This window comes from Seriola lalandi, unplaced genomic scaffold (genome assembly GCF_002814215.2).
Source record: "Seriola lalandi dorsalis isolate HSWRI2012SDOR001 ecotype SW California unplaced genomic scaffold, Sedor1 jcf7180002054682, whole genome shotgun sequence".
Taxonomy (NCBI): domain Eukaryota; kingdom Metazoa; phylum Chordata; class Actinopteri; order Carangiformes; family Carangidae; genus Seriola; species Seriola lalandi.
This window is the reverse complement of record NW_019525235.1, coordinates 1599908-1622979: the sequence shown is the minus strand read 5'-3', so window position 1 is coordinate 1622979 and position 23072 is coordinate 1599908. Positions and strand designations below refer to the sequence as shown.

General features: G+C 40.7%; 2 protein-coding genes across 2 annotated transcripts; one reads left to right on the top strand and one right to left on the bottom strand.

The window, feature by feature from the left end:
• Positions 1-486: 486 nt before the first annotated feature.
• LOC111667064 (uncharacterized) lies at positions 487-8033 on the bottom strand. The gene is made up of 9 exons (XM_023422643.2): positions 7824-8033; positions 4207-4322; positions 3978-4114; positions 3334-3500; positions 2536-2625; positions 1943-2108; positions 1691-1846; positions 879-1574; positions 487-784 (listed from the first exon to the last, which is right to left on the bottom strand). Exons 2-9 carry the CDS (start codon positions 4259-4261, stop codon positions 737-739), a joined length of 1515 nt encoding a protein of 504 aa, XP_023278411.1. The 5' UTR covers positions 4262-4322; positions 7824-8033; the 3' UTR covers positions 487-736.
• Positions 8030-23039, top strand: tbc1d2b (TBC1 domain family, member 2B). The gene is made up of 13 exons (XM_023422622.2): positions 8030-8441; positions 9401-9551; positions 11721-11892; positions 13055-13206; positions 13466-13719; positions 16020-16445; positions 16701-16811; positions 16998-17194; positions 17804-18298; positions 18381-18498; positions 18795-18980; positions 19972-20093; positions 20364-23039. Exons 1-13 carry the CDS (start codon positions 8100-8102, stop codon positions 20557-20559), a joined length of 2922 nt encoding a protein of 973 aa, XP_023278390.1. The 5' UTR covers positions 8030-8099; the 3' UTR covers positions 20560-23039.
• The last annotated feature ends 33 nt before the right edge of the window (positions 23040-23072 follow it).

The following is a 23072-nucleotide window of genomic DNA, read 5'->3' as shown; positions in this document are numbered from 1 at the left end:
ACTCAGGTTTGTCTCTGCTGACGACTATAGTTTCCCTCAACATAAACTGCCATGCACTGCACTTCACAAACTGCATATGACCAGCATATATTTTCCTCTTTACAGTCACTAAGTTTCATTGCAGCATCTGAAACTTACCCACATTTGGGGCTTTGCTGAACTCATCACCCTTTTTCCTTTCAAGTTGGACTGAAATAATCATTCCTACATCCCATTGCACGCAACCCCGTGTCAGCAGCTAGAATACTAATGAGATGAGGTTCATTAGCAGGCGGTGATCAAACTGTAGATGGTATCTGCCTGAACGCCTCTTTACATTTGACCATCTTCATATAACCACGCAGTTTCTGTTGAACATGAACACACAGGCTGCATATTTTATGCTTGTAACTGTCGCTCTCTCTCACTCAAAAAAAAAAAGAAAACGTTAGTTTAGAGTTTCTCATTTATGGATTTGTGTTTAATGACATAAATTATTTTGTGAAATTTAAGCATACAGTTTGTGTTTTATTTAGCAAATTGGCTTACACTTGGAAAATAAACATTTAAATATATCATCATTTTTAAATAAATACATTAAAAAGCAAAAAATACAGAAGACGACATTTGAATATGACCATGTTAGTCTATGTTGAGTATTTCACAGAGGTCGTCACAGAGTGTATATTAGTAGTACACAGTAGTGTCAGATTAAATCTAGTAAACATTTCCTTCAGTAGCTGGTACGTTAACGTCTTCACCATTTCCTCTTGACCTCAGGGAAGAGCCATTTCCATTTGTCATTCTGCAGGAGGTAAATAAATTCATTGTTAAATAAATATGATGAGCATTAAGTATAGCTTTTTGGAGAATGAGGGGATTTTGAATACATTACTAACCTTTAATGACTTGGGTCTGACATCCTCCAGAGGCTCATAAGTGTTGCTGTTGGGTTTGGGATGAGCTGCGTCCTCGTGCCCAGGAATCAGCTCATATGTATTGTCTTGAGAGAAGCGGCTAAAGAGGGCTTCATTGGGGACCTTGGCGTACACTGAATTAATACTCTCCTCTGAAGCCAGTGAGCCGGCCTCAGACGATGCAGTGTGTGGGCTGCCGGGCCTGCCAGCCAGGTGATAGACACCACTGTGACTCATGTTGTCTAGACTGGCTGGTGCGCTGTACGAGTCTGTCTTCTCAGACCGGGGGACACAGCCAGTGGCTTGTCTGATGGGCTTGGGGGAAAGTCTTGGAGGTGTGTGTGGGGGGAGTACACTCAGCCTGTAATAGTACTCTCCATCAGAGCTGTTGTCTGGCGCTGGTAGAGACCTTCTGTTGTTGCTGTCCAGCAGGCTGAGCTCAGAGTAAACAGAGTCTGGTCCTGATGGAGGACTACACCAATTGATGTTCTGATCCTGCGTAGTGGACCTCTCAGCCCTCCCTGGATTATCTCCAGGTAAATGGGACGGGAGCATGTGTTGGGATCTTGGGATCTCCCTGGGTGATTGCTTCCTCAGCTGAGCATACAAAACCCTGTCCTGGTCATGCAGGGGGGCACTCTCAAAGTGCCTGCTCCTGTGAGGCAAAGGTGGCACTTCCTGTTTGACAAAAAGAGCCATACTGTTAAAGCATGTTTGGAAACTAATTCAAAAAATCAGAATCAGTTTAAAACATTACTTAGATCAACTGTCTGAAATGTATGAACTGTACTCACCTCTAGTGTCCTGTTGGTCTTTGGTGGGCGTGTCCGTGGCTGCTCTGAGCCCAAGTTCATCTGTTGTTTTCGCACGTTCTTAGCAGCTCTGACAGTGGGCACGGGTTTTTCTTTAGGGCTGATCTGGATGGTATCATACAGCTCTTCGTTCATTACCTGCATGAATCGCAAAAGCAGAATACAAGTCAGACCTCCATTTCTCGATCAGTGTTACTTATACAGAAAGTGACTTAAAAAGGAGTTTCGTCTCACCTCAAAACAAGAAGACGTCAGGTACTCTCCAAACGGCTCAATGGGACTTGTCTTGTAGTATTCTATCAGATCAGGTATTGTGTCATGTCCCTCACTGTCTCCACAGACTACAAACTGACCTTTTTCACTTTGGTTTATCACAAAGTGTCGACACCGATCCCTACCTCTGCAAGAGGATAAAAAAAAGTTAGTTAAAACCCTGATCTTACGAAGCGATCTCTTTTCAACAAATAAGAACGAGACGTGGATTCGTGGTTAAATAATGATAAAAATTAGAATTTAGTTAAAATTACTGAAATAAGATCTGTGGTTAAGATAAGCTGAAGACGGTATGATGTTTCATTCTGTGTGAGACTGAACGAACCACTGAAGCACCCTTCTGTGACTTTTGTACCGTGAATGTTCACTAATATGGTAAGCAGCCAATGAATAGCTTAGAAGCCGTCTTAAAAATATAAACTACAGCGGATTCGACACAAATCATGTGCTCTTCACAATACTGATCACATTTCAAACTTGTAGAAGATTCTAAAGACTATGTATGATCAGTGAACAACTCTACGACAGCTTGTTTAGACTAAACCAATACTCACTTATAGGACAGTATGTACCCGATGGCCTTATCGCTGAGACGGATCAGGAAACAGCCCAGCTCCTTTTCTCTGAGTATTTCTTCAGCATCCCTGTAGACGGAACAAGAAGAGCTTTAAAACCCAAACTTCAACACTTTTTTTCCACATGTATTTCCCAAAAGCTTATCTGGAACAAACTTAAAGGAACAGAGATGTACTTTTCTTTTTTTTTTTCAAAGTTGGATTGCGTGATTCACCTTGGAAATTACACTGTATGAAAGGAAAATCAGTTTTGTTAGTACCAAAACTTCTTCTGACGTAACTGTCCTTTGTGCTCTTTATGTAGGTGTGTGTGTGTCTGCCAGAGACACACACACGAAAGGGCAGTGGGTGAGAGTGGGTGTCTTACCGAGTGGACACTTTCCATTAGAGACAAAGTTTATTTCATCTGCAACTAGCTGTAAATTATTGTGCTAAACAAACCTTCACACTTGGTATCAGCACTAAACACGTGTCCTAAATGTCTGCTCATATATCATCATAACATTACTGCATCTGATGGACGCTCAGACTTATACGTATACGTATATTTAAATTAAATAATAAACCTACAGTATGTACATTTCCTCTCATATTTTTTTTTTTACATTATGACAAATAAAATCAAAAAACAACTTCATTAAAAAACAGGAAGCTCTCAATTAAAATAGGGCACTGCAGCACCTCAGAGAATCTTATATCTTACTTTTTTACAATAAAAGTAAACTAAAAGAAGTAATTAATTTATTATTTCGAACTGTTTCCTCAGTGAATGCTTACTTTCTGGTGATGAAGCCCAGGAACCAAGTGGGGAAGAAGCCATTGTGGACAATGAGTGGCACTTGAGTCTCTATGAACCACTTTGATGCCAGTTCCCTGAGTCTTCCTTCAGTTAAGTCAGCATGAGAATCCCTCTGCGGTTCTCTCTGCTCCATCCTCGCTCGGTCCTAATCAAACCCACACAGACATCCAGTGAAGACAACCAGCATTTGTTTTCCCAACATATGCAGTGAGGCTGTACTTTAAATAATTTGCTTATTTTCCGGGAGGTGTCAACCAGGGAGTGAAAGCAGCTCAATGTTCTCATCAGCAGTAAAAACCTGGTTCTAGTCACTGTTACTCATGCGTGCACCTTCAGTTACATACTGTAAACATTTATTAACTGTTATATATTAACAATATATAATGATTTAATTTAATAACAACTTAATTTAACAAAATCTATTCAGAATCCACAATGTCCAAAGTCCATTCTGACTCTAAAGATAACACTGTTCATTCAGTTCAAGACTTTTATTTACATTGCCCTGCTCTGCTGTAATGTCACTCTGATGTAGGGCAAACTGTGCTTTGCATAGAGATATGTGATAAATAAGTTAGTTATTAAAGCAGTAAATAAGACCAATGCTGGAAATAGTTCTTACCTTGAAGCAAAACCTCAGACAGTTCCTAAAGGAGGGTGATTTTGGATGTTTCTGATTCTTTGTCCTTGACCCTGAAAAGATGTTTTCAGATGTGGGTCTCTGTTGTCCGTACTGTGCGCACCGATTCCTTTCAAGCCCTAGAAAAACAATAAGAATTGACTGATTTTTTTTCTTGTTTAAAGTGTAAAGCTCAGACCCTGTCAGGATACGTTTCAGATGGAGTACATACCTTCCCTTGAGGTTAACAGTATGTGGTGTGAGCTTGGTGTCATTTCAGCAAACATTAAAATATTTCTCTCAACCTCTCATCAGTCTTAATCTCCAGTCTTCTGAGGGAGTGCGAACCTACATGGGAGATATAGACAGATGACATTTAGAATTACACACTTTTTTCCACCTGCTTGGAAAGCAGTGGGGCTTGGCAACGGCAACAGCAGAGTTCACACGTCTCATTTGCATGAAAAAAGACGGCTGAGGGCTGCTGAACAAAACAAGAGCTTCCTGAATAGAAACGGAAAGTAAGCAGTTCAGAAATTGTGGTTTGTGTGCACATGAGTGCATTGGTTTGCAAGAGGAGATGTTTTACCCACAGATTGTCTGATTACTATAGTAATGGGAGCTAAGTTGCGTCAGCAGTTGATGGTTTGTGTTTTCTGATTGGCGTGTGCAGTAAATTGTGATGGCAGGAGTGAATGTATGAACGGTTGGAAATATCTGGGAAGACTTGCAGAGATTTTGGAGGGCATAAACAAAGCCCAAACAAACTCAGTTGTTTCCCAGCATTGGCTCTGAGTTTATCATAAATAATGGCTAACTCATACCCCCCATGGCTAAGACGGTTCTCATAAATCCTCCATCGGTTTCGGCTCTGTGGTGAGCAGTAGGAACTCCCTGTGGGGGAGAGACAATAACCAGAAACAGTCTGTGTCATACTGAGCGGGATGAGACTGGATTTCAGTGCTCCCCAATGTTAACATTGCTCCAGCTTTGATCTCAGAGGACATACCGCTGCTGTTGACTATTTCCAGCTGGTTAAAAAAATAGTCTCTAAAATTGGGATTGTGTGGTTTCTGAATGTGTTTAAAGTTTATAAAATAAAATTAAAGTTATTGGGAAATATTCCGTCTAGATAGCCAGCATTTACCCAGTAAGTGCATACAGTATAATATGTTCCATATATGACTAAGTATTGATACAGTACCATGACCTAGAATTTCAACATCATCTTAACGGTACAGCCTGAGTCTGTCTTTGTGAGTCATTATGTGCTCCTCTGGGGGTGTGGACAGGTTTGAGGCCAAATGTTATCTCTGATTCCATGTTTGTAAAGAATCAATTACTGTATGTGTATAGTAGGCAATGTTAGTGTGCGTGTAAGGAATTGTTAACAGTGCGTGAAACAACATATAAATGTATTTTTTTCTGCAGTAGCTGTGAGGTAAACTGATGTTAAAAAAAATGAAGCAGATTTCAGTTATCAGACAGTTACCAGGCAAAAGGCTCTTTCAGATCTTTTTTCAGTCTTGTGGCGACATACCGATGAAGGGGATGTGGGTCTTTGAAAGGTCACAAGTCAGTTGACATCTGTAAAATGTCATTACAACTGAACCACCTCACTTTTGCTTACACTTTCCTTTAAAACTCAGGGCAAAACCTGCATCCTCACAAACAACATAATTAGGTATCTCACCAAAATAATAATGCGACTTGAATCAAAACGTTACTTGTTACACAGTTATCAGAGGTTGTTTGGGGGTTCTACTGTACTGCAGTTATTTGAAAAATAAAAAGCTCCAACTTCCTGTATAATAATAGGTGAACTTCCAAGCATGAGACCATCCATCTGCTGTTTACCCGCTGGGACTCACATACATCATGTTATAACACGTTCAGAGCTGCCAACATCAATCAGCCTGAAGCATCTTGAACAGTTCACTCATCTTTGGGGCCGACAGGAGACGTTCCAACGGGCTAAACTCTGGTGTCTTATAGTTGTCAGTTGTGTTGTCTGAGTGTTAATGTATGAGTCACACTGTGAATAACATATAGTTAAGCACATGACAAGGTCACACATTATACATCAGAGTTAAAACAGCTGGTGACTAGATTGATTTACTGATCAATATACTGTAGGTCCTACAAAGAGCATGAGGAGTGGAATTTCATTGAATTATTTCATACTGGGAGTAATTTTTTTAAGGTATGAAGATTTTTTGGGCATTTTTGCTTTTATTGGATAAATTGACAGTATAGGTACAGTACAAACAGGAAAACGTGGGGAGGGAGGAGTATGACATGCAACAAAGCGGGCATGTTGTGGTTATATGGTATGTGTCTTAACCACGAGGATACCAAAACACCCAGTATCATATTTTTTTACTTTATTTAATTAATCTATGGGTGCAAAGTTACAGGTTATGCTGCAGATTAAGACTTGATAATTTTAACATTAGATTGACTTTTCTCAGCCTGTAGACGACTTCAGCTTATTTGTAAGCATGAACATCACTGGAGATATGATGATTGCAACCTGCCAGGCTGGATTACCAAGAGCAAAGCAGGAAACTGCCCATAGGCATCTAAGCCACCAGTGACACAGAGCTGCAGTCAATCGGTTGTCAATGTCAACCAAGATGAGTCCTGCGTTATTACCTCATCTTGTTAGTTGATATTGTGCTCACACGGTGCACATTCCTAAATAATGTTGTATTTAATCAAATTACCATAAACCAATTAACACACAAAAGACCTGTATTATTTCAGCACAGGACAACTCGTGGTCAATAATGGGATGTAACTAAGCACATTTACTCAAATACTGCACCTGAGTACAATTATGAGGTACTTGCAACTGTCACCTTTTGCTACTTTATACTTCTACCCCACTACATTTCAATACAGCCCACTTATTTCACAGATATAACTATCAGATTAACTGGATGATTTAGATTAAACTACCCAAAAGCAAAGCTGTTAAAATAAGCTTCAATGATATTATAACACTATATAACACTAACCCTAACACCAACAGGATTCATTCTGTCAAACAATTCATTTTCCTTTTGATACTTGAAGTACATTGTGCTCATATTACTTGTGTAGTTTTACATAAGTCCGATTTGAAATGCAGGATTTGTAATTGGGGGCATTTACTGAAGCTGCCATGGGCTGCACTGTATGTAATGGAATATGACATTACACACTGAGAGGTGGAGTTTCAACAGGGGCCCAGCAGCAAATGTTTTGCCCCAATCTGCCCTTTAAGACTGATCCAGTTGTATCTCATTGTATCTAATTAAGAATGATATATGTTGATTATTTTTGTTTGACTATTTGTCTGTTTGTTTCGCTGTTGCTGTCTCTTTTTAGACTGTACATCTGTATATTTATTATATTATTTATTTAGCTAATTGTATTTAGCTGATTGTTTTTTTTTTTTTGCTTTAGTTGTTGTGTCTTCTTAGACTACACATCACAACCAATACATTTCAATATAGTATTTTACTTTCCTGTATTGTGAAAGTCAGAATTCTAAATAATAAAAATAATAATAAAGTACATATGGCCCTAATCCTTTATATAATAATGACTACTGACTATTTTAATTAGCCTGTGCATGTAAAAGTCCCCAATTTGGGACAAAGGTTGAAAATGAGCAATAGCTATAAACTCTGTGCAACACATCAGTTTCATGCTATGTATTGGAACTATGTTAAATTGCATCGTCCCCATTAAATAAATTAATAAACAAAACAAAATAAATGCAATTGAAAACCAACTTCAACTTGTGATGGTTTGTTTTTTCAGTGTGGTTTGTTTCTAAATGAAAGCGTTTCAGTATCTCACCATTTGTAGCAGGACTGTTGCACCATTCTCCCTCAGAGCTGGGGTGTATCCTCATGTTGCTCATCTTGTCAAACACCACCACCCAGCGGTGCTCCTAACATGCGTACACACACACACACACACACACACACACACACACACACACACACACACACTGCAGCTTTGAAAATAAACTACATTTCCCGTGCTCCCCTTGTCCAGGAGGCAGGCAGTCATGTGGATGGAAACAGCAGTGGGCATCCGCTGCGCTGCACGAAGAAGAAACTTCGAGGAAAGATGCACGAAGAGGAGGATGGCAGCGAGGCAAACTCCTGCACAGCTTCGCGGATTGTGGCCACCAAGTCTGTGGATGTGGCCGAACTCGAGGGCGCGAAGGAGCAGCCCTCCAAGCTGTGCGGCTACTTGAACAAACTGTCCGGCAAGGGGCCCCTGAGAGGGTACAAGCCGAGGTGGTTCGTGTATGATCCGAGGAAATGTTATTTGTATTACTTCAAGACTCCCCAAGATGCCTTGCCACTCGGACACATCGAAATAGGCGATGCGTGCTTCTGTTACGACGTGGAGGGGGAAGAGGGTCAGTTTGAGATCCGCACGGCCGGGAAGGAGTTCCCCCTGAAGGTATAAACTTTCCAGCGTGTGTGTATGTATGTATTTATGTGTGTGAGTGTGTGTGAGTGTGTGTGAGTGAGTGTGTGAGTGAGTGAGTGTGTGTGTGTGTGTGTGTGTGTGTGTGTGTGTGTGTGTGTGTGTGTGTGACTGTTTTGAGTCTGTTTTGCTGTCATTTGTCACTTCCTTTTCTCATTGTGGAACAGGCAGACACACCCATTCTAACTTCACAGATTTATCCTGAGCTTTGCTTTTAGCAGAATGTAAATATTTCTGCTGACAGGGATGTCATTTGACAATCTTCAATCACCTTTTAAGAAAAGCTGGTGTAAAAAAATGAAAAAATCACTTACATATGTGGTTCATGTTTATCAGACAAGAGCTTCATCAGCATATTATTCAGCTGATACACACTCTCAGCCCTCTGTTTTTATGCTTAAATGATTTAAATGCACATTCTTCTTTCATTTGTCACTCCTCATGACACCTCTGCTCCGCAAAGGATCACAACATCTCATGTGATGGTCTTCTTTTTTTGTCATATGACATGTGACGGCTTCAGTGCCAAAACAGGTGCCTCAGGTTTCCCTCAGCCTGGCTGCCTGCTAAAGGCTGGAACAGTTTTCCAGCAGATGGTGTGAATGGTTAATACCAAACAGCTTGCATGGCCCGAGGCTGGAACTGAGACTGAAACCAGCGTCTGTGCTCGTTCACATGACCTATCTTCATAGTAACCTGCTATTAAAAGGGGTTATAGACTGTTTCATGTTTTATTTTACTTCACAGCTGTTATGTTACAGCCAAAGTGTCACATCATTCACATTGATGTTTGAGTTACCATTTAACCTTTGAAATCCTCTGATATGATTTGTATCAGCACTTAACATGCTTACAATAGCTCTCTTATTTTCATCCATGCAAGTCAGTAACCTTGTTTATGTGGCTTGGTTTGTGTGTGTTTGTGTTTCTAGGCCCCCAGCAGGCAGGTGATGCATTACTGGCTCCAGCAGTTGCAGCAGAAGCGCTGGGAGTACAGCAACACACGAGGCTCCGGCCAGAGAGACAGCTGGAGCTCCCCGACCCTGGCCCACCCTCTCACTGGCCTTGTAGGCAAAGAAAATGGTATGCAGGTACACACACACGTGTACATACAGTGGTAATGTTCAACGTGGACACTAATTTTCCCTGCTCTGTTTCATCACATCCAGGCACCAGCTGAAAGTAAACACCTGTATCTGACGGATTAATGTTGACACAAGTGCTGCAAACACAACGTCAAGCTTTTTTATTGCCATGTTCCAAAGTTTCTACACAAAGAGTACGTAGGAGTGGTTGTGTTGAGCACTGATTAGATGAGAAATCAACAAAGGACAAAGGAAAAGAATTCACGGCTTCTTTATCTGGCGTGTGTTTTTGTCTTAGTGCACCTGAAGAGACAGAAATCTTACTCTGCGTACTGATTGCTGGTTTCAACATCCCTCAGCATTTAACATTCCAGTATATTTATACAGTGTAACATTACTAACCTATCGCTTTCATCATAACATTGGTGTCCTGCTTACTCGTGAACCAACCCGTGCAACTCACTATCAGCCAGCATGTGTATCAATTGCTCTAATAGTTGTGACCAAAATGAGCTATCATGCCTGGTCGTGTGCAGAGTGTGTGTGCACCAGAGTTTGGTTTTGGTGGTCCTTCATGGGAAGCTGTGTTTGCTGAGCAGTTGCTGGTGTTGCTTTTTATAATGATGCTGTTGTGAATTATTTTCATTCTAGGTGTTGACTCTTGACCTTTTATGAAGTACGACAGGTTAGTTGAGTGGGAGAAATGTTGAGTAAAAGTCATTTAAAGTAACATGTTGCACTAAATTTTAATTACTTGGATATGAGGCTGTTCCGAGACTTGGTTTCTGTCAGTTTCCCCAAAAACCTCAAAGACTTCACTTATTAGAATTATAATAAAATGCATTTTTTAGTAGGAGTAGATGAACCTAAGTTCTCTGTGTACGATCCATAATAAATCTTGAATGCAGCTAGTTACATCAGATATTTCTTCATTTTCAAATAGTGCTGGTTGTCATGAAAAAGAAAAGTTGCCAGACACCCATATTAGCTAATAAGACACTTACAGCTGAGGCTCAGATAATGCAAGTAGTACACAAACACGGGGAATGGAAGGTTAATATTATACTAAGGCAAGACATTGTATGAGAATTGTGTTATCATTAAGTCAAGAAATAGCTCTTTGTTTTCCCGGTCTGTAAGGTGGTGTGACTTGTTTTCACTGTTCTTGCTAAGTGAACTGTGAATGCCTCTTCCTTTTCCTGCCATCATTTGCACTGCTAATGTTTTTTTTCTTTTTTCTTCAATGCTCTAAGTGTACACAAATACCCACGTTATCAATATCAATATAGTCAAAAAATATTCTAATACTTGAGTCTATCAAAATCAATCAGCCTCTTACAAGACAAATGTGACGTCACATCACCAATCCTACAAAAACCAATCGTTCCTATAAACAAAATACTTGGATATTTAGTTTTTATGCATTTTTTCCACATGCTGGGTTATTTCAGTCTTAGAAGTCCTTGAGCTTTTGTCAGTGAGCAGTGATGAAATGTGTGGATGAACTGGAATTTTCCCCTTAGCTGTGAAGAGGCAATTAAATTGTTTAGTTAGCTCTGTTCGAATGACTAGTAGAAGATTAACATGTTTTTTTGTTTCTTTTTACAGTAGCAATAGCTACTCACTGCAAAGGCTGAGACACAGAAAGCGCAGACAAACTGTGACATGTGCAGCCATTGACTAATTTTCTGTACTGATTAAAGCTGGCACAGGTTCCAGGATGTTAAAAGGATTTGTTTCCTGGTCTGACTATGCAGATTCAAAGAGCTAAAGGTGTCTGATCGTTGTCTTTGTCGGCTGTGTGTCGATGGCTGCCAGTGCAGCTGCTCGGCCTCTTTATAAAATGTTCCCACACTTTCTTTTTTCAGCTAATTTCATACAAAGGGGAAAATGTATATTTAGCAATCTGGGCTTAGAAATGCTACATACTATATTTTTTGATGGTTAGCGAGCTGCCCACAGGCATCCTTCTTGCTCTAAATAGCATTCTGGGTAACTCCAAATATTGCTTCACTTTACTCTGGAACCCATCCAGGGTCACTACAGTCTCATTTCCTCTACAAACAATAGATTCACCCAGGGCCTTAGTAAAATAAGAAGTAGTGGTGATATGAGTAATGCTGTATTATTATGATGTTATTCTAGTTTCTCTGCGTTGTGTTTTCAGATAGCATCATTTTTGAAAAGCTAAGTGACAGCATGGAGAAGGTCCGCAGCGACTTTGCCATGGAGACGGAAACAGATGGCGGGGGAATGGTAGGGATCCAGTCGGCCCGAGGACCCTCTGCTGCGTCCACAAACCCCCTCAACTCGCTCAAAAACATTGGTACAGAACTCAGGTGAGGCTAAAAGACAAAAAAAGGAACTGTGTGTACAAGTCTTTGTTTTGAGTCCCTGCTAAACAGGCGCAACTAGTTGGTCTGCTACAGTGTGAGCCCCAATAGAGCTGTAGTGAGGAAACTAAATACCTCTTCAGTTCTTCCTGAAGAAGAACCTGCAGTGGAGGAGATGGTTACATCCATGGTTCTAGTAGTACTAGTTGCTCTAGTATCCATCAGCAGTTTCTCCCTCTGGGCCAGACAACATCTCCTATTCAAGCGATTCGACACACTGAAATGCTAAAAATGCGACATGCGGATTGGAATTTGCTTTGTATCCATGATGGAAAGAGAGTTCACTTATAAAGGTGCACAGGAATCTTGGAGCAATTCAATTCAGCCGCAATGCTGCTTACTCCTCCAGATAACGCGCCTCCATACCAGCCTGTCTGCTTCCCATGTTTTAAAAGACAAAAGGAGATAAAAACACATGCAGCAACTAGTAGAGCAGCAAACCCGTGACCTGTACCTGCTCTGTGTCTTAATCTGTAAGTTTACCAAAGGCAGTTTCTGCACTTTTTGCTCATGATGTGAGCAGAAGCAGCTAAAGCTCAAGAATGTCACTGTAACAGCAGAGCCGTGATGTTAAAAGGTTCTCAGGGTTGCATGCTCATAAAGCGTGAATTTGGTGTGAAACACATAGATGAAGGCGTGAGGCAGGTGAGAACGTCATTCTGCTGCGCACGTCTAAACCAAATTAATTTCACGTGTTTGCGGCCATCTTATATTTAGTGTGTGAGAAACATGGGTCTGTCACACAGTAGAGTTGTGGTCAGTTTAAGTCTTGTTAACATTTAAGAATGCCTCCATGCTTCAGATTAACAGCTTCATTTTAATTTTTTTAATGATATTTTTGCTTAGTATTCGAATCAATTTCCATTGATTCCTCAGGTTGGTTCTGTGGTTCTTGAGCTGTTGTGTAAATACTTCAACAGAGAAAGCTTTTGTGCTTATGTTACCACTTACGAAGTAGCGGAGGATCAGGCTTCCCTGCAGTGTGTCCTTGATGGATGTGGATTTGAAAAGCTTTTACATAGTAGCGGTCATTTAAATGCCCAGCACAACACTGAAGCTCTGCAGTCTTGGTCTTACTCACCCTCCTGTCTGGTTTCTGTTCTGTCAGGAACTCCATGTCTTATCTGCGGCAGGGCCGAGGAGTGGAGAGCAGGCGCAGTGTGTTTTACACCAGTAACAACAGCACAGAGGAGTGGGAGCTGGTGGATGCCCCGCCCAAGGACTTCCCTGAACAGAAACATCATCCAGACACTCACAGACGTACGTCGACTTCCTGCTACCTCAGCCACCCACCTCCTAGCGAGGGGTTTAATACTCATACTCAGCTTATATCCCCACAGAGAAGGCGTGTTTTGTGACTTGTATTATCACTATAACTACTGGACAAACAATGCATCCAGCCCTTGGAGGCACTTGTATGATTTATTATTGTTCACGTCTGTTTCCTACACATACAGTTTGAAACTATAGGTGGGGATCACAGGCAGCAAGTGATTAAATTCTCTTCTCTCTCTCTCAGATTCCTTTGGATCAGCGTTTACTTTCGACTTCGTGCGCAACTCGGCGCGGCCTAAGAGGCCTTTGCTTCGAGACATGATGGGTTCTGGGAGGTTTGGGCGCAGCGCTGAGACGCGGAGCGCTGAGAGCTCCCCAGTGGAGTGCAATGGCAGCAAACCTTTGGAGATGCAGCTGCGCCTCCAGAGCCAGCAGGAAGAGCTGAGCCGCATGCAGCAGGAGCAGGCCAAACTCAGAGAGCAGCTGGCCAGTCAGAAGGTACAGATTTTTCTCACTGCTGTCAATTCAACCAATGCAGTATCTTTTTAAAAAGGGAATGCAATACACTCATCATCATTCCAGACGAGTGCTGTATGGGGGGGTCCTATACCACCAGGACGTAGCATTTTTAGGCCGCTTTGGTCCTGAATTACCTCAGCTACGGGATGGGTTGCCCTTGAATGTCGAACACATATTCATCCCCCATCTCAGGATGAAGAATATTCACTTCGGTGGTCCTTTAACTTTTCATTTAGTACCATTATCACGTCAAAACTTCAGTTTATCTAATACTTTGGCTTATGACAAAATACCAACAAAACTAATGACCTTCCCGTCAGCCCAGCTGTACATGTCCAAGTTCCAAGTTTGGTGCCTTAAAGCTCTCCCGTCCAACCAGTCATCTCACCAGTGGGCTTGTTTACAATAATTGTAATATCTCTACATGAATGTAGCTAAGATTTATTGGTTTTCACAGTGACACACTTTTACATTTTAAACTGTAAAGTGCCAGGATTTGTCTTCATAATGTGTGAAATGTTGCTTTAACTATGATTTCAGTGAATGAGGCACAAGCCTGAGGTTGTGGTGTCATTCCAATGCTCTCACTGATACAGGAAGACAGCAAATGTTTAGTCATGCTTAAACAAGAAATAAGGGAAGAGCAGTTCTCCTAACAACAGTCACAGCTGTGCCATTCCCTGCAGTTACTCTCTGTTCTTGTTTTAGTGTTTTTTAGACTAGCTGATTGGTCACAATGGCTGCAGCACTGGCCAGATGAATAAATAATGTATCTGTGTATGCTTCTGCTGTGAAGCCTTTAAGTGCCAGCTCTAAATTTGGCAGGAAGTTGCTGAGGAACTCTGAGTCACTGATTCAGCTGCTTGACTCTGTAACTGCTGTTGGAAATATTCAGCCAGTGTTCAGGTCAAGTGGTACGAAGCTGACTTTATTGTTAATATTATTTATGCCCTCCTTATTTATGCCTGAATTTATTAGTCACATTATTCTTTTATTGAAGGGTAAGTTAAGTTCATCCACATAGCATGGGAAGATACTAATACTGTTTAAATATAACATTTGTAAAATGTTTCCTGAAAGAAACTATGTTGGTGTCACTCATTTTAATCCACAAACCTAGCTGTGGACAGTTTTCAGCATTTTCTACTTTTGAAGGAAAATGGTTGCCAATGAAAATTGTATATTGTTGCTGTACTGTATTGTATGTCACAGTTACCTTGTCTGCATCTCCGTGAGCAGATGCATGTGGGTGTGTTTACGTGAGCACAGGTCTCACACACATCAGTGCAAATGCATGAGCCGAGTATCAGCACACTGGCCACATTTTCTCAGTGCAGCATATTTAATGACTTGCATTGCTATGGCAGACTTTTTGTTATTGAACTGAATGAGGCGGGTTATCTGGGCATGAGGTCAGTGTGGCTGTGGCCTCCAGATCTTTATCCTTACTGATCTCAGAATTAGTATAGGTAGGAAATGATGGCCTGAACAAAAGCCGCACTAAATATATTGGCTTTCACTTTCAAATAGTGTCTTTTTTTCACTGAGAGAAATTGTTATAATGTGTTAGTCATGTCCCAACTCATTGGGACATGACTAACCAGTGTGAACTGGCACAGATGTATGTTTGAAGGACAAATCTTTTTTTTTTTTTTTTTTTTTAAACATTTATTTCCTTGTGTAGTACGTTCTGTAGTTGGACCTGAGGGTCAGAAACAGGCTGTGAAATTGTGTCTGACAGATGACACTTTTTTCTTACATATTGTAAAATTGTGGAATGCGACTAGTCTTTGGTAATTAGTCACAGATTATAAACCATATTGTATGACTTAAAACAATAGTATACAAGTTGATAACTTAAGACAATATGGAACTTACACTCTCAATATTTACTAAGCGTGTCTACGCAGCCGGTTTAAAATAAATATAATTAGAATTTAATCCATAGAGAATAAGATCAGCAGTTAAGCAAGTAAAAAGTCAGCAAGCGGAATATACAGCTTTACTTTTTAATTAATTGTATATATAAATATATTTATATTTATATTTATATATATATGTACCAACCGGCATTGTGAAACCGGAGACAAATTCCTTGTATGTGTCCACATACTTGGCCAATCAAGCAGATTCTGATTAATGACTTTACCCCATAAGGAAAAAAATAATTCAGTTCAACAAACCCATGTTTTCTGTGAATCAGGCAACTTCATTTTAAGACATAATCCTGAGCCTGCAAGCTTATGTGTTGACCAGGCAAATTGTCTTTTATCAACCAGGAACTGGTGAGGCTTCTGCAGCAGACTCTAAGGACGTCTCAGTGTGATAGGCCGACAGTGCAGCGCCCAGCCCCGGCTCCAGATTCATCTCCAGCCTCAGACCAGGCCCAGGTGCAGGTAGTAACCCAGGAAGAAATCACCCAGCTGGAAACCCTGCTTCAAGAAAGAGATGGGCAGATCCAGTCCCTGTGTGGCCACATGGAGCGTCTTGCTTTGGAGAAGGACAGTCTGCAGCAGGAGCTGAAGGGCCTGAAGATTAAAGTGGGAGAGATTAATGACCAGCTGGGGATGCTGATGGAGACCATACAGGCTAAGGATGAAGTCATCATAAAGCTGTCGCAGCAGAGCTCAGAGCAGAGTGGAAATCCAAATGATGCCAGTTCACTACCTCCCAACAAAGAGCAGCAGGAGCTGGACATCCTCAAGGTTCAGAAGACAAAGCTTAAACACAGTTTATAGCTGATAGAAACAATAAAGCTGCTCATTATAAGAACATGAAGGACTCATTCTTAACAGGCAGCTGAATGTGATTGTGGAACTAGTGGAAAAGTTTATATTGTGTCATTCATTTCTTTAGCGTCAGTTTATCACGAGATAGTTTTTTTTTTTTTCACGGTTTGTTTATGCTGTGGTTCAATTCTCACTGATTAACCAGACATACTGTTTATTTTTCACTTTCAGGACAGTCTTCAAGGCTACAAATCCCAGAACAAGTTCCTGAACAAAGAGATCCTAGAGCTGACAGTGTTACGCAGAAACGCAGAGAGTAGAGAAAAAGCTCTAGAGGCAAAGGTACCATCTTATGTTTGTTGGTTAATGGTGCGTTACTTAACAGAAACAGGAAGTCTGAGTAACTTTAGGGGAAGTCCAGCTAAGGGACGACCTCAGCTCATGCCCCCTAAACCAAAACACAAAACAGAAAAAATGAATACCAAGCCGAAACTTTGTCGTAACCCTCTCCTTCTCTCTTTGCTGCAGTACACGGCCCTGGAGGCCAAGCTGTGTCAGGTGGAGAGTAAGTATCTGGTGCTGCTTCAAGAAGTGAAAACCCCAGTGTGTTCGTCATCAGAGCAGAGCCCTGCTCGAGAGGTCATTTCCAGATTATTAGAGGATGCGCTGCAGGCGGAGGGTCCCGACCAGCAAGAGCACCCCATCTTCAAGCCGAACACCGTCAGGTAGGGACTGTGCAAAAAAGCCTTGTGAATAGGTGCCTTTGTGTTTTGTCCATATTGTTATTTAGGTTACATTTGAACCCTTTACAAAATAGAAAATGAAAGTACAAAATTAAATTTAATAATAAATATCTTTAGCTTAAATATTAAGTCATAAGAGCATGAGGATTTTCAAGCACAGCTACACTTTAGTGTTGCAGAAATAATCTATTGTCAGTCCCTCACTATCAAATATGTGGAAATGGCAGTTTTACCAGATTCTGCAACAAATCAAGGGAAAGTCCATCGCAGAGAAAGAGAAAGAGATGCCGGTGTTGAAACAGTTGCCTTAATAGTCCTAGATGCAACAGTCACAAGACCTGTTTTACCTTGATTGATAGCTGTTACCAATTTTTTTTGTCTGGAAAAACTAGCTCTGCTAATTTGTGTCTCTGACTTTTGTGCAAGCTCAGGCACGTCCTTTTGTAGCGTGTCAAAATGAACTGTTAGATTAGACTCTTTATTAACTGTTAGAAATGCAGGAAATTTCTACGTGATGTAAGACTGAAGGCGGGCTGTCAAGATGTATTAATAATGTTTCTTCATCTTCTCTCTGCTTTGACTCAACGTTAGTGAGTATGACGTGTATGGCTTCAAGACGGTGCCTGAGGAAGAAGAGGAGGAGGAGAAGCTGGTTGCAAAGGTGAGAGCCTTGGAGCTGAAGTCCCTGTCCATGACAAATCAGGAGGTGTCTGTTGGAGTAAAGTGGGAGAACTATCTGGCCAGCACCATGAACAGAGACCTGGTGCGCTCCCCTGAGCTCAAAGCCCTGATTCGCTGCGGCGTGCCCCACGAGCACCGCTCCCAGGTGTGGCGCTGGTGTGTCTCCTTCCACGTCAAGAAGTTCCGGGACCACTTGGCACCAGACTATTATGAGACCTTACTGAATGTGGCCCGCGAGAAGCCCAACCCAGCCTCCAAGCAGATCGAGTTGGACTTGCTGCGTACTTTGCCCAACAACAAGCACTATGCCTCCCCGAGTGCAGGCGGCATCCAGAAACTCAGGAACGTCCTAATGGCTTTCTCCTGGAGGAATCCAGATATCGGCTACTGTCAGGGACTAAACAGGTACTGGAGGGCATCTGGTTTCTCTCCTTCTCTCCTGTTATGCCTTGGTAACCATTGATTTTATTGCATGCTATTTCCTTAGGCTGGCCGCCATCGCTTTGCTCTATCTGGACCAAGAGGACGCCTTCTGGAGCCTTATTGCCATTGTGGAAGTCTTCATGCCAAGAGACTATTATACCAAGACCCTGCTTGGCTCGCAGGTAAACAAACTCAAAGGTTATATTGCAACACTGGGGAACACAGGGACAAGTTGCTGCCTCCTTACCAGAGTTAACAGGTTTCTTTGCTGTCTGTGATGTCATATTCATATGACTGAGCCTGCTGCTCATGACTTAGCAGAGCAGGAATGCTGTGCGGTGGTCAGCACTATTTGCTGCCTTTCGCCCTGCTGGATTTTTTCTCATGTTCTCCCCCTGCTGTAAAAATAAAGGTCTCTTAGCAGTAAAAAAACAAAAAACAAAACAAAAACAAATTTATCTTGCTTGTGTCTGTGCAGGTTGACCAGCGTGTGTTTAAGGACCTGATGAGCGAGAAGCTGCCCCGGCTTCATGCCCATTTTGAGCAGTACAAGGTAGACTTCTCCCTTATCACCTTCAACTGGTTCCTGGTGGTGTTTGTGGACAGCGTGGTGAGCGACATCCTCTTCAAGATCTGGGATGCCTTTCTGTATGAAGGTCCAAAGGTAAGAGGCAGAGGAGAAAGATTTCTGTCCGGGCTTGCTCACAGAGCTTTGAAGAAAACTGAAAACTTAGATAAGGAGAATTTTTAACATAGCCATTTAGCTGACTGAGATTAAATTGAAATGTCTGATTAGTTTTCTGTTTGGGTGTAAACAAGTTCCCACAAGTGAATATTTGGTGGTTCGGCCCGCTATGTCTCCAACCTTATCTTACCAGCATTTGTTTGAAGAAACGTCAGACCTCTGTGAGCCTGATGTGGAGGGGTTATAGATATTGAAAAATAAAGCTCCACTCTTTATCTTTGTTTTTTTAATTAACAATGAATCAAATGTCTATGTGTAATTGAAGAACGGTCACTTGAAGTTATGAACCTACATGAAATTATCACCCACTGTGAGGCTACAGAGCTTTTTAGGTTTTTTGATTTTATGGTCTGCAGGCTGTGCTCTCATAAAACTCATTCCCAGTCAACATTAGCAGGCAACTGTTTTCAGCAAAAAAGCTCTGATAAACACACTACGCTAGCTGCACAGCACCAAATGATAGACATAAAGTTAGCGACTAGCTGTTGAAGAAAGTCAAACACCTGTCAAGCTTAAGACGTAGATATTTTTGGCAGAAGAACCAAACACAACCAAAAGGAGTGTTGGTATTGGACTTGAATTTGCCAGGTTGACACAAACATGACTTCAAATGAATGCTAATTTTGCTACGTGTCTGCTGAAAGCCATTAATAAAATAAAATAGCCAATTGTTTGCTAGCATGTTAGCCAAAACATCTTTTAAGCAACATGTGGTTTTTAACTCATAGTTCTGCCCATGAGTTTCTATAAAAATCAATACAGCATTAAACCTGCATTAACCTCTTTTTGGCCTGTTAGAGGCAGCAGAACCAAACTCTTGCACTGATATAGTGTATATTTTTGATGATTTATTATACGGTCACACAAGGAAAGTCATGAATTTCACAGCTTTGATAATTTCCCTCCACAGATCATATTTCGCTTCGCCCTCGCTCTCTTCAAGTACAAAGAGGAAGAGTTTTTGAAGTTGCAGGATTCCACAGCCATCTTCAAATATCTTCGATACTTCACAAGCACAATCCTGGATTCACGGTACAGTAACTACAATTTTGTTTTGGTAGTCCTGGTCATGCGTATAAGCATGACATTTCCGATAGCAGTGTGTCTGCAGTGGTAAGGAGCATTATAGCTAACAATAGAGCTGATCATATCTTCTTGCTGTGTGACTGGTGTATAAAAACAAACAGGGACAAAAGCATGTAAAATTCAGTACATGTGCACAGCACAGAGCATGCAAAACAATAGAGAACTATCCCAGACTGACAGGACTGCCTTTTTTCATTTCTGTTTTTCTTTGTCCAGGAAGCTGATGAGCATCGCTTTTGTGGACATGAACCCGTTCCCCCTGAGGCAAATCCAGAACCGCCGCTCCTTCCACCTGGAGAAAGTCCGCCTGGAGCTGACCGAGCTGGAGGCGATCAGACAGACCTTCCTCAGGGAGAGAGAGACGAGTCAGGATGGACGAAGCTTCGTCAGCGATGATGAGGAGGATAACTGACCTTAAGCTGAAGCACCTTTCCAGGCCATGTGGCTGCCGTCTGAAGACAAAGAGGTCACCTCCACACACGAGTAATGTGTTGCAATTATAAAAGGGATTTTTTTTTTCCTAAGGAATTCTTGGAGTTGGTCTCCGCATCAAAGCTGGAACAATCAACTTTATTAAAAATTTTGAGTCAAATCGCATCAAAGAACCAAAACATTTAAGGCCGAATGGGCTTTCTATCAGTATTCCTGCCATTTTTTTTGTAAATGCTATAATTGCAGTATCCTTGTTTGTCTATGTGATGGCCAAAACAGTACACCTGTCTTATATATCTTCCTCCTCCGATGCCAAACTCAACATTTGCAGTCCGAATCAGTATTTTGAAAATATGGCTGTGATATTTTAATAGTTGAAGGAATGATTGTATTTTTTTTTTACTCTTGTTTTCATTGTGATTCACTTTTTTGTGCTTTCTCTGCCCCCAGTCCCTTTCTTAAATGTCTTATAATCGTTTGTCTTTATATAAAAATATATATATATTTTTTTTTTTTTTTTTCCCTGTTGCCACTCAACAGCACATCTTTTGTGTTTGATCCCTGAGCTTGAATCACTTATGCTGAAATTCATAGTTTACTGAAACTTAAAACTTAAGTCTTAGAGCCTCCTAATCACATATTCCACATTCCAGGTTGTATGTGGTTCAGAAACATGCACAGAGAGATTTGCAATCAAACCTAGAATCAAAAACAAAAAATTTCCCATGTATTTTCATGAGACTATGCCTTCTGTTTTTATCTCTGGATTCAGATCAAATAACGAGATTCACCGATGAAGCCTTTATACTAATGCTGGTAAAGTAGGCTATTATTGGTGAGAGCATTTTCTGTTATCTGCTTGTTTTTGTCAGAATTTTTTCTAGGACTATCATTTTTAATACTTTCACATTATTTTATTCTTAAATAGCTCAAACTGTTTTCCACCTACATTTGTATTTAAACTTGTGCTACATTGCGTAACATCCACTGGATTTGGTTTGGAGGAAAATGTATGTATTAATTGACTTCAAAACACCATATGTGTGGATGCCAACAAATTACCTGATTATCTGAATATTTTGTTATAATTACTAAAGTCTGTATTTTAAATTTTCCTGTAAAATGCCCTTCCCTCAGAGTACTGCTCTACAATGTAAGACTTGTTGCTTTTCCCCCAAAGATTAGGGTGCTTTAAAGTGTTTATTGGATTCAGTTTCCCTCCGACTAAAACCTACTTGTAAATTATAAAGCACATTTGTAATGCTCGGATTTCTAAGCCCCATCTTAAATCGCTGATGCATTTGCATTCATTGTCCTCAGTGGGGCAGTATAACATTTGTTGACCCAGTGTTTACGCTCGTTCACAGGTACCATTCAGTATACTGTATTTCAGCTCTGGGGGAAGAGGCTGTGAAGTCAGTGTGTTAGTGTTTTGTAATGTATGAGGGAAGTATTTCAGGAGATTGCTTGACATGTTGACCACCATCTTTCTCTCTTCCACATCCAGGTACTTACACATGACGGTTTACTCTTCTGCACTTTGGCCATATTCTCTGTAACACCTGTTATTATAAGACACCATGTTTAGATTTGGTTAAACAACAGCGTTAAACTGTTGCTTGAATGCAAATCTACAAGAGGGGGTCAAGTATGTTTTTCTCACTTGGCCTTTTCTCCTGTGTGCTGATGTATTGTTTACAAATTATTTTAACATTCTTTATTTTTTATTTACTTTAAGCTGTTTACAGGGATTTCTTTGCTGTTAGTTACAAAATTAACCACTTCTCTGCCACAGTGTTGTTAGCAGAGGCGTTGTGCTCACTATCTTTATATCACCACCTGACCTTGTGAACAAATGCCAGAGTTACAGTTGTTTTGATGTTGGAAATGTATATCATAAAAAGGGTAGAAGTTACAATAGACAATTACAATACATACAATAAATATAATTTCCTCATGAGAGCAGGTCTCTCGGGAAAATCAAAATGATCAAACTTGATTGGTTAAAGGTAAAAGTTTTTTTTTTTCCTTAGGTCCACTCATTTTGTCAAAGAGCTCATACAGTAGGTTACAAGGTTTAATTATTTTTCAATACACAACCTCTTGTTCTAATGTTAGTTTGCATGCATTTTTTTGTCAGTTTTATGTCATGTTATTTTCACATTGAATAAGCTACATGTAAAACTATCAACATTTTAATTCTTTCTTTCTATTGCTTTTTTTCCAGCAGTATATTGCACAAGTCTAGTGACAGGATGACATCAGAATATTATAGGGCACTTCACTTTTTTCTTTTTTTTTTTTGTTTGTAAATCTCTACAGTATCTAGTTCATTGTTAATCGGTATCATGTTATGATGAAAAGTGCAAAGCTTTTATGTTACAAAAATAAGCATATGCCACTGTATGTTTTTGTAGTACCTGTTAAAAGACAAATTCAATAAAACAATGGCTGACTGAGTGTGTTGTGTCTCATCCATAGATGTTCATGAGA

What these genes read in the sequence shown, in the direction of transcription:
- LOC111667064 (XM_023422643.2), bottom strand. Translation starts at nt 4,261, where the DNA reads ATGTTTGCTGAAATGACACCAAGCTCACACCACATACTGTTAACCTCA. An exon ending in TGACGTCTTCTTGTTTTGAG is followed by an intron (nt 1,847 to 1,942) that starts GTGAGACGAAAC and finishes CGATTCATGCAG; the next exon opens with GTAATGAACGAAGAGCTGTA. An exon ending in TCAGACCCAAGTCATTAAAG is followed by an intron (nt 785 to 878) that starts GTTAGTAATGTA and finishes TACCTCCTGCAG; the next exon opens with AATGACAAATGGAAATGGCT.
- tbc1d2b (XM_023422622.2), top strand. Translation starts at nt 8,100, where the DNA reads ATGCACGAAGAGGAGGATGGCAGCGAGGCAAACTCCTGCACAGCTTCG. An exon ending in AGGAGCTGGACATCCTCAAG is followed by an intron (nt 16,446 to 16,700) that starts GTTCAGAAGACA and finishes TTTCACTTTCAG; the next exon opens with GACAGTCTTCAAGGCTACAA. An exon ending in AAAAAGCTCTAGAGGCAAAG is followed by an intron (nt 16,812 to 16,997) that starts GTACCATCTTAT and finishes TCTTTGCTGCAG; the next exon opens with TACACGGCCCTGGAGGCCAA.